Source organism: Bactrocera oleae, chromosome 3, assembly GCF_042242935.1.
Source record: "Bactrocera oleae isolate idBacOlea1 chromosome 3, idBacOlea1, whole genome shotgun sequence".
NCBI lineage: Eukaryota > Metazoa > Arthropoda > Insecta > Diptera > Tephritidae > Bactrocera > Bactrocera oleae.
The window spans coordinates 15,695,290-15,706,843 of record NC_091537.1 but is presented as its reverse complement, the minus strand read 5'-3'; the positions used below and the strand labels follow the sequence as shown (position 1 = coordinate 15,706,843).

Below are 11,554 nucleotides of genomic sequence, written 5' to 3'. Positions count from 1 at the left end.
ACAGGATTCAGCAGCTTCAGGGAAAATAAAGAAAATTTTGGTAAGTTTTAGAAACTGTTTATTTACTGAAAAATCCTCATATGTACATACCTATGCTTTATGTACATATATTCGTAGAGATATTACTTTCTACTACTTTACTTTAAGTTTTATTACGAATTAGTGAATTATTGATTGATTGTGTCCATATATGCTTATCACCTATCACTTTTTGAAACTCGAATCGAAACTTAAATTCCACGAATTCAGAGTATTTTTATTTCACAATTCTATTTTTGCGTTTTCGAATTGCTTATTCGAAAAACGAAAACTCTTTGCCCAACTCAAATCAATGCAATAAAGATCATACTTGAAAACCGGAACATTTAGTTAAAAGGATTCACTGCTGATAGAAGCTACAAATCTGATTTAGCAAATTAGGACATTTTAGACTATTTTTTCCTATAAAATCTCATGCATTCTCGAAGAATTAAATGAACATGAACACTCTCTGAAAATTTGGTTCTACGAATTTTTCTTCTGCACATCGTCGTATCGAAGGGTTTAAGTTAGGAAATAATTAAATAGCCCTATAAATTAGAAAACATTATTTTTTAGCCATTTCATATATTTTTTGTTTATTCACATTTCAAAAAAATTTTATTTTTCTTAAAGTGTGGGAACTCTTTTCACATCTTGGTTTATTTGTTGTCAAATATATTTTTGTTTCTTTTTTTTTAAATGAATTCTTGGTTTTATTTAAGATTATTTAAATTTTTTGTTGAAAACAAATTCTTAAGGTTGAAGTTAAACAATTGGTCGACACTAGCTGATTGGGTTACTTAGTCACCACAACTACTAACTTAAGAACCCATTCAAGCGTGTGTACCTTAACACTACGCTCGCCGCTATCAACAAAAATTTCGGCGTTCAACGCCTCTGAGAACGGGCGTCAAACAGCAACAAACTTATCATTAAACATAAACTCACAAGACGCCACAGCTCCCATTGCAGTTAACTAGCAGCGCGCAGCCTGCTATGTCGCGACGCCAACGCCGGCGCCGTTTGAACGTCGATCGTTGAGCGTCTTTTAGCGTTAATCAACAAGCGAAGCGAACTTGCAAGGCTCCTAAATAGCAAAGCAAAATTCAGTTGACTCAAATGTGCTGTCGGATGTGGAAGTGTAAATACGCCATACTTGTTTAGTATTAACCGTTAACCGTTGAATTTCAAAAGCGCACACCGAAAACTAACGCCCTCATTTGGAGTGTACCCTAGAAGAGTGCACATAACGCATAACAAACGTGAAGCGTAAATTGTTTACAATTACAGGTGATTACTTTTTGCACGCTGCCAATACGCAAGAGCACGCACGTTTACGTTGAAGTGATCCTCGAATGTTGGTTTCCGTAAACAAATTATGGATTATCTTGAAAGCACATCTTGATAATTGCAGTGCATTAAATTTGTAGCCAATTTTAAGTCTAGTTAATTTTGCAACTCTACGTGCATAAAAAACAGAAATTTACAAACTGTCAACGTCGTGCGTGTACTATAAAAATAAAAATAAAATTAACAAATTTTGAGCTCATAATAAAAATTTCCGATTCTCCGCAGTTAGTAACCAAACACAAAAGCAAACACACACATCGTACAAAATGTCGAACGTGAACAGCGAGGAAGCGTTCAATATACGTATTGATTACTTGAAACCCGAAACGGTCGAGATTGCCAAAAATGAGCTGCGCGAGACGCCCGAAGTCAAAGAGGCCGCTATTAAGGAGCTGCGCGAACTCCTGCATGCTGCCACAGATATTAATTACAAGGATGACGATGAATTTCTAGTGATATTTCTACGCGCTTGCCATTTCTATCCACAGAGTGCGCTCGATAAGGTAGGTCAAATAAATAATCGCAAAGGTTAAGGACAGTTAACTGGCGGTGCAAAAGAACAACGAAGTAAAAACATTGAAAATATGTATATAAAGCATTACTTTTCATTTGTGCGGCAAAAACAATTGTGAAGCATAATAAATCACAGAAATGCCGAAATTGAGAACATGCAAATTTTCATAGACGATATAGTTAATACTAAGCATGGCGCAAGTTCATACATACTAATTAGTTCTCGATCGCATACGAAGGTTACGGTGATGATAACTCCAAAAGTTTAAGGCACCATATTTTTCACTTTTTTATTTAATTATTAATATATTTTAATTTTGTATTAACAATTTTATGTTATAATCGAAGATATACTTGTAGGTCTCCAAAATTATATTTATAGAATTTGTTTTGTTTCATTTTTTAACTCAATAATTTATAAGAATGGGCAGTGAGATACCTAATTATAATATTTATATATAAAAATTATAAAATATATTTATAAAAAATATTTAAAAAAAAGTATTTAAAATGCTTTCCGAATCCTTTTAGGTAATATGTATAACTGAAAATTATTATTTTTTAATTTTATTTATTTATTTTAAAACTATATCTTATTATAATATTATTATTTTTACTTTTGTTTATATTTTTTTTGAATCATACTAATTTTATATATTGTATTTGTTATTATTTATAATTTTTTTTGCTAATAGTGGTCGCCTAATCAAATAAAACATATGATATTTTAATTCTAAATTACCTTATTTAATTTATAATTATTCAATATATTTGTAGTGTACTGAAACATGAGTTTTTTCTTTTTTTTTTTTGTTTTGATATTTTTTAGTTAATTATTTGCAGCATTTTTATCTTTATTACGAAAGATTCATATAATTTTTGTTATTATATAAATATTATATTTTTATTTTATTTTAAAGTTATATTATATTTTTGCCTCGTTTGAAATATTTTTTTCTAAAAATGTTTATAATTAATATAGCAACAATTTTATGTCAAGTTTAAATTTTTTTCTAAAATTATAAATATTTCAATACTTATTATTTTTTTATGTGGGTTTATCATTCTTTTAACTTTAAGCATTTTTTTCAAACGTAATTTATTATTTAATTATATTCAATTGAATTATTTTTCTTATTAATTCATATAATTATTAATGAGTTTACTTATAGTCAAGATAATTATTTTATTAAGAATTTCTCTCAAAAAAATATATTTCTATATATTACGGTTTTGATATTCATGAATTTTGAAGAATAGAGTTATATTTTCAATTTAATTTCCCATTAATTTTATTTATTTTATTTTTAGAAACAGTCGCGCAAATCTCTGTTGGGTTATACCAATAAACCAAATAATATATATATTAAAAAGATAATTCAATTAACATTCAAATTTTTTTTTATTTTGTAATCATTTTTTTATTTTGTAATCATGAAAGTCTTATTCAAAAATAATTTTTAAATTTCTAAATCCAAAAACAGATTTCAAAAATTTAAAAAAAAAATTTTAATCCCAAAAATCAGATTAAAAATATAAAATTTGAATCCTAAATACCGAATTGAAAACTTTAAAAAAATGTTAAGCACAAGCTTATATTCAAAAATTAAAATTAATTTACCGAAAGTCGTTTTAGTAATGCGACAATGCCTAATTTGCCAAAATATAATAAATTAAATTATGAGCATTTTGAGCCATAAATACTTGCTTAAACAAATTTAAGAAAAAATAATTATTGACTTAATGTAAAATGAAAGTAAATTGTAAAATTGTAAATAAAGTAAAGCTTATTTTATAAATTTCAGTAAAGCTTAACACTTTTTGTCTTATTTAAAGCTAATTACTTTTAAAAATATTTTTATAGTAATATATTAATTTAAATTTTTCCTTTTTATCCTTCTTTGTTACATCTTTTGTTTTAAAAAATAGCATTCATAAATTTTTAATTCTAATATTGGGAATGAAAATTGAATTCTAAATTTTTAATACCAATTTTTGGATTCGCGAAAACTCGCAACCCTGTGTTGTACACGTAGTTGTATTTTCAATATGTCTATTGGTGATTTATTTTATTCTGAAGCATATTTATTTTCCTTCGCATTTTTTCTATAAAGCTTTCTTACCACTTTTTTCGAAAATATGTAGAGAATAAACTTTACTGCCAAGAACATACCATTATTGTACATCTATTATTTTTGTTTCGAGAAGCTTTCCTTCCATTTTTAGATCTCCTAATAAATTGTTTAAAATTAAGCAAGCCGATAAACCTACTCACTCTATCTATCCCGGATCTACATACATTCCTTTGAAACATTTCTTCCGTTCTATATATAATATATATATATTGAGACTGCTGATTATTAATAAAGCCATTTAAATCATAAATTATAATATTTGCGGGTTCAAAGAACTAGCTTTATCATCTCCCATAGTTTTTAGCAAAGTTAAAGTTTCAGAAAGTATGTCACTTTGTTGTACTCAATCATCCAGATGCTAACTGCAAGAATGTATTAAAAGTAAAACATGCAAGTGCTAAAGGGTTATCTGTCTCTGCATACATGGATAAGAGAGCGATCAGCTTGGAACATAGTGAAAAATATTAGTTTAAATATAAGTTCAGTACAAAGGCAAATCAAAAATAATGACAACAAAGTAAATATTTATAATTATGAAACAAATGTGTCTCTAGGTTTATAAGCCTCAAAAACAGTAAATTTTCAATAAATTTTCCATCTTACATACTACATATAAATATATTTATAGGACGGCAGCTGTTTAAAATTATTTTTCTTCTTTTTCGTTATTTTCGCATGCGAAAAGCTGATAAGCTGACCAATTGTAATACAAAAAAAAAATTAATTATTGTTTTCCAGGTTTTTTACATAACGAATATGCATATGGCAAATACTCGTATATACATAATATGTTGCCACCCCTGTAGGAGCTTTGTTTGATTTAAAGGAGTTAAAGAATTAAATTCGAATTTATAAAAAAATGTTATGATAAAGAGGTTTGGAAAATAATAGTTTACAAATTGTATAAAAAATAAAAAAATAAAAAAAAATCTTACTTTTCACTCAAGTAAAGTTTTCCTGCAGGGTTTCAATATAGTAAAAAAAAATTATTTTGCATCCTTAACTCTATATAGGCATGTGCCAATTTAAAACCAAAAACAAAACAATTATTTTATTGATTATATTTATATAGCATATCGGTAGTAATATATTAACATATTATATTATATTTACAAATTTTTATTGGAGCATTACGTGCAGAGTGCTTTGTGATTACTTCAATATATATGGATTTTTGTATTAATCAGTGCAGTTTTTAAATATAATTATACATATTCATACATACATACATACATACATTGGTGTTGTTCACACATATTAATCTTCGAAACCATCTTGTTGTTAAGTACGTCTCGCTGTCAAAACCAAGCTGAGGTTATTGAGTTCGAGTTTTTTATACAAAAGTACGTATGCATGTATGTACATACCTACTGCAATTACTACGTTAACTACGTGCGCAGAATTTATGCAAGTTGATTTGAGCAACTAAGCAATCGCATTGGTAATTCATTATTTCAGTACCACGACATTGCAAAATTTGAAGTGATTGGGTTAGCAAGAGGTTTTAGTAGGTAGTGTAGTTGTAAAATTCACACAAATAGAAATATGTGAAATATTATGAAAATTACCCAGCCAGATATAATTAATTAATTACTTTTTTGCTAAAAACCAAAGCATTCCAGATAGATTACTAAGTGCTCAAGTCCACAAAATATGGTTTTCAAAAAAATTTGATTACAAAAATATCTAATATCTCGAAAATCTGTTATCCAATTAAACAGAAAATTAATAAAAATTATTATTTTTCGCTTTACGGTTATACTTTTACATGAATTTGCTCCAAAGCTATAGTTTTTTGAGTTATTAGAAAACTATAAACTTTATTTAGTAGAGTTATTTAGTAGAAGACAGCTCCCCACAGCTTCGACCATTAGTTTTTTAAAAACCCGCAATGATATTGCACAGCTAAATATTTTTTAATACATTTACTTGAACGTAATATCCCTGAAGTTATGCGGAGAAAGGCTGCCAAGTTCTTGGCCGGATGAAAATCCTGCTCCGCTCTTATAACGTAGACCCGACTGTCGTAAGAACGGTCATCCGTCGTCAAATTTGGTTTGATAGAAGTAGTAGTGTCGTCTCAGCTACGTAGTAAACCAAGCCCAGGATAATCTCTATTAAAAAAAAACTAAGCCAAATTTATACAGTCACAGATTCGCAGAAGAAGCAAGAGAGCTTTGTAGAATGGAATTGGAAGGGATTCAGAGTTGATCATTCAACCCAATTCCCATATGGAATGCTCTCATGATGAAGTGTATTATTATATTTCGTAATTCTTTAATGGACCTATTTATTTCAAAGCTTACATATCAAAGTCCGATCCGATCAGCAACTGAAACTGTCGAAAACTAGGCCTTAAAAAGTGTCGTGATCCTCCTAAAGATTCCAAGAAAATAGGGAAACATTGAAATGCCATTTCAAATCATCATATAATGGTTTTTAAAAGCTCAACAAACGTCTTCTAACCCATAAATTCCATGGAGTGGATTTTCAAAAAAAATCCAACCCTTCTTGCCTGGTTTCAAAGAGTCGCCAGAGTATAATCCGCTAGCACAATACTTATGAAAAACAAAAGTCAAGCCCATGACCACAATCAAGGGTGTGGCATTATGAAAGACCCTGAGTTACAAAAATTTAGGGCTTTTGGCTGTTAAGTTAAAGGCTCTCTGTACAGAGTTCAAGCTCTGTTAAAATATATTTTTATACACACATACCTACCTACGCATATTAGTGTAATAAACATGTACATATGTATGTATTATAAAAATATTAGACGCTTATGAATTGCATGATATCGAAAGCTTTATTAGCGAGTTACGCTTAGCGCGGTTAGCCACGAGGCTTTACGACGCGATTATAAAATTATATAATATATACATACATACAAACATATTAGTTGAAGTGCACGGATGGATAATACATCAAAGCTGACCAAGGTGTACTAAAGCAAAATAAAATGTAATTAGCCATTGACCATTGACCGCGAGTGTACAAACATATGTATGTATGCACATATGTATATATGTGTTGTGTGTCATAAATATTTTGATAACAAAATGTTTGTCCTTTGTACCATACATATACTTGTATGTATGTGTGTATGCAGTAAGATCCCATATATGGGCCATCAATTATCAGCTTCTTTGCCAACAATTAAAAGCGGCAACAGCTTGCTATTGCATACCACATCTATAAATATACATACATACATACAACGAAACGTTAAACCAAATCTTAACTGTTTGCATGCAAATTCGCACTAGTATGCGTATGTATGTATGTACATATGTGAGTAAGTGCGCGGAAGCGTCTTTAGCAGTTATAACGGCGTTACGTTTGCGCGGAAGCCAGTTAGTCATAAAAATACATATACATACATATGTCTATATAGTGTATATTATACGTCACTTTCTGTGTCGTTCTTGACCAAGACCTCAATTAAGACGCTTTGTTGTATTTGCTTATGTCTAGCTTCTGCTCCCATACTCTCGGTCGTACGCTAACGGATTAGGCTGAACGCGATAAACATACATATTTGCATATTAACAACATACGTACAAACATATGTTCATACTTATGTGTGTCGACATGTAGAATCTTATTCTATATTCCATTCGGTGATTGCCAGTTCATCTGTATGTATGAAGCGCCGCGTATCAGTTAGTTATGTCATTTTCTCGGTTGCATAATGCAGGCCAACCGCCTTGCCTTTGACAAGGTAAACAACCATTGGCAATGCAGTGATTTATATACCTATATACAAGTACATATGTATATTATACACAATGACTTGTTTAAAAGAACCTACAGAACTTCAAAATATGCATAAATGTGCAGATTTGTTGGCATAGTACGAGTATATAGTATATGCTTGTCGATAAAAAATTTAAATAACTCACAATTTCATTAGAAAAAATAGAAAAAGAAATTTTTATTTAACAAAATTAATAACAAAAAATTAAATATTTTTAAAATATTAGACAGATAAAACATAATATTCATAATTAAAGTAAAAATTTCAATTAAAAAAATTAATTAAATTTTTTTCGTGTTTTTAATATATCAATTTCGGGATCTTATAATTTTCGGGACCATATAGACCAGTAAAAAATAACCAAATTTATTTTTATTAAACAAAATTAAATTTCGGAATTAAAAAACTTTTCGGAATCCTTTGAAATATCGTTCCTGTACATGTATAAATAACAAAATAGTCATTTATTTAAAAATATTAGACAGATAGAACATGAAATATTCATTATTAATGTAAAAATTTCAATTAAAAAATTTAATTTAATTCACTTTGGAAATTTTACAATATAATTTCGATATCCGATATTTTTCAGGACCATATGAACGAGTAAAAAGATAACCGATTTAATTTTTATTAAATAAAATTAAATTTCGGGATTCCGAAACTCTTACTTTACATGTATGTAAATATAAATAACAAAATCATCATTCATTTAAAAATATTAGTCAGATAGAACATGAAATATTCATAATTACTGTAAAATTCGTTTCAAAAATGTATATTAATTTATTTTAGTTATTTTAAATTGTCAATTTCGGGATACCGATATTTTTCGGCACCACAGACGCTATTATTATTATTCTATAAACACTAAAAAATAACTGAATTTGTCTCCAATATATAAAAAAAATGTCAGGATCCCGAAACTTTTCGGAACGGCTTAGTTATATTTACTATACAAGCATAAATAACAAACAACGAATTAATTTCAACAAAATAGACAAGAGTATGAAACAGTCAATATTAAAGTAATATATGTGATAATTATTACTTCTCCAATCGGTTCCCCTACCTCACAATGACTTATAGAGCATTTAATCTTATTGGCATGCATATACCCATATATCCTTTTATAATATATGGTTTAAACTTGTAATGTTTCATTACTAAGATTATTCAGAAAAACTGATTCAAAACTAGTTCTTCTGCCAGAAACCAGACCAAACACCCTTTTGAGTAATTATTTTTTGAAATTTGTAACTCACTCTTAAACTTGTTTACCTTTTTCTTAAACGCATCAAACAGACGGAGACTAGTCAGACCTATTACCAAAGAGATATTTATTTTATTGACCACAAGAGATCACGTAGACCTCACCCCGGATCAGAAGAACTATTTGTGTCGTAGTGATTTGCGCAATCTTCACTTCGCAATGAACTTAGATGTGACCAAGCTATTCGAGCTCAGGCGTCATTCACTGAAGTAGTAGCCAGTGGTGGTTCCATCTTTCAGTGTGCTCGACAAACTCCGCAATGATATAAATATCTGAAACTATTCTTTCTGAAATAATTTAAGATTTAGCAACTCATAGTGTTTTATTTATTCGTTTACGCTGAGGTAATGGTAGTTAAGAGCTATCAACTGGAGTCTTAAATATGGAGAAAACGTCAGCAATAGTAGTATTGAAACTAATATACCAGGATCCATTCGTTTTACTAAAAACTTAGATAAGCAAACGTTTTAAAAGCTCGACAATCTTTGGAACCTAAACTTAACTTATGTTATATATAACATTTATTCAACTGCAATAGAACTTAATTTCATTTGAAACCAATCTAAATACATACATACTTTTCCCATTCCAGATGCGCACAACAGCCGCTTTCCGCAAAGAAAATGCCGCACTTGTTCATGGTCTACTCATTGAACAGCTCAAGGATAAATTCATACAATACGGTATTGTGAATGTGTTGAAGAATTGCGATCAACATGGACGACGTGTTATGATTGTGAATTGTGGTGAATTATGGGATCCCAATTCGGTGCCGTCCGATGATGTTTTCCGCATGTTGTATATGGTGCACATTGCCGCCCAACTCGAACCGGAAACACAAGTGCGCGGTGTTGTCTGCATAATGGACTTTGATGGTCTGTCAATGAAGCAGGTCAGAGCTCTGTCGCCGAGTTTCTCGAAACGTCTACTCACCTTCATACAGGATGCAATGCCACTGCGCATGAAGGAGGTGCATTTTGTGAAACAACCTTTCATCTTTAAAATGGTGTGGGCGCTCTTCAAGCCATTCGTACGCGAGAAGCTTAACAAGAGGGTGAGTGGGGGCCTTATACATAATGTTGTCTATTGTTTGAACGGGTATTGGTACGGTATAAGTCTGCGTTTGTTATACGCTAAACAGAATATATTAAGCCTGCCACGAAGTTTGTAACACCCAGAAGGAAATGTCGGAGACTCAATAAATTATATACATATATAAATTATCAGCATGACGAGCTGAAAAGATTTAACCATATTCATATACGCCAACATTTCCACAGTTTTTGAGACATCGATCTGAAATTTCTTATGCATATTCTTTTCTCTCCAAGAAGCTGCTCATTCGTCGGAATAGCCGATATCGGTCCACTATAGCATATAGTTGCCATACAAACTGACCGATGAAAATCAAGTTTTTATATGGAACTTTTTTTGATTCGTGAAGATATCTTCAAGAGATTTGGCAAATTTCATTGTCCAAGGCAACGCTACAACCTCCGAACATATTGTTCGAACCCGACTTCTATAGCATATAGTTGCCTTACAAACTGACCGTTCCAAATCAAGTTTTTTCATGGAAAATTTTTTTGTTTGACAAAGCACGGATCGAATCGCTATAGCATATATATGCCATATGTACAAACTGACCTATCAAAATCGATATAAGAAATGTTGCAGTGTAGGGTATCATAGCTACGATGCAACCAAAATTTACATTATTTTTTATTTTAAACGACAAAATAAATATACCATGGACGTAGTGTTGCAACCAAGCATACAGCCGTGTCTGCCAGTTATTTTTTCAAATTCATATCAACTAAATTATTATTGTATTATTTTTATTTTACAGATGCATTTTCACGGTAGCGATATGAAGTCATTGCAGAAGTTCCTCTCGCCCGAAATCCTGCCCGAAAACTACAAAGGTACACAACCGAAAATCGATTACGGTGGTGCCGATTGGTTCGCGCCATTAGAGAAACATGCCGATTTCGTTAGAGAATGGTCTGAGCTGGGTCCAGCGAAGTGGTAAACCAATGAGTATCACAGCGTGCAATAATTGCTACAATCAAAGGCTGTACATTCCGTTTCTCTCTCGCTTACTTGAAACACAAAAACCACGCAAATGCAAAATTTGTTTGTTGCAAAAAAAAAATTACATTAAACGCAGGCTTTTGCTAAAAACGCGTCTTTCACCTACACATGTAGTTACTAAGCATTATTCCATTTTTTCTACCTATTATACTACAATTAAGTGGTAATAAAAGTGTTACATAATAAATTCGTCTTTCATTTGTCTAGATGTGTATTTCCCTTCATTTTTTTTTTATTATTATTCATTTCTCTACATTTTGTTATTAATTTATTTAAATTACAACAGCAATGCTGAACTGTCAGTTACCTTAAGGACCAAGAACTCGCGAATAACGACTATTTGATATTATAATAAATGGACCAAAGAGAAAAAAAAGAAAATCAAAAATAATAATATTTCATAAATTATTAAAT

General features: G+C 30.4%; 1 protein-coding gene across 2 annotated transcripts; it reads left to right on the top strand.

Annotated features, from left to right (window-relative positions):
• The first annotated feature begins 1,028 nt into the window (after positions 1–1,028).
• On the top strand, positions 1,029–11,327 carry LOC106616728 (retinaldehyde-binding protein 1). Of its 2 annotated transcripts, none has more exons than XM_036366967.2 (4): positions 1,029–1,311; positions 1,601–1,874; positions 9,639–10,100; positions 10,896–11,327. In XM_036366967.2, exons 2-4 carry the CDS (start codon positions 1,638–1,640, stop codon positions 11,076–11,078), a joined length of 882 nt encoding a protein of 293 aa, XP_036222860.2. In that variant the 5' UTR covers positions 1,029–1,311; positions 1,601–1,637; the 3' UTR covers positions 11,079–11,327. The 2 variants fall into 2 exon arrangements, with proteins under 2 accessions (XP_036222860.2, XP_036222858.2); XM_036366965.2 differs by having other exon boundaries at positions 1,034–1,311; positions 1,597–1,874.
• The last annotated feature ends 227 nt before the right edge of the window (positions 11,328–11,554 follow it).

What these genes read in the sequence shown, in the direction of transcription:
- LOC106616728 (XM_036366967.2), top strand. Translation starts at nt 1,638, where the DNA reads ATGTCGAACGTGAACAGCGAGGAAGCGTTCAATATACGTATTGATTAC. An exon ending in CACAGAGTGCGCTCGATAAG is followed by an intron (nt 1,875 to 9,638) that starts GTAGGTCAAATA and finishes TTCCCATTCCAG; the next exon opens with ATGCGCACAACAGCCGCTTT. An exon ending in GCGAGAAGCTTAACAAGAGG is followed by an intron (nt 10,101 to 10,895) that starts GTGAGTGGGGGC and finishes TTTATTTTACAG; the next exon opens with ATGCATTTTCACGGTAGCGA.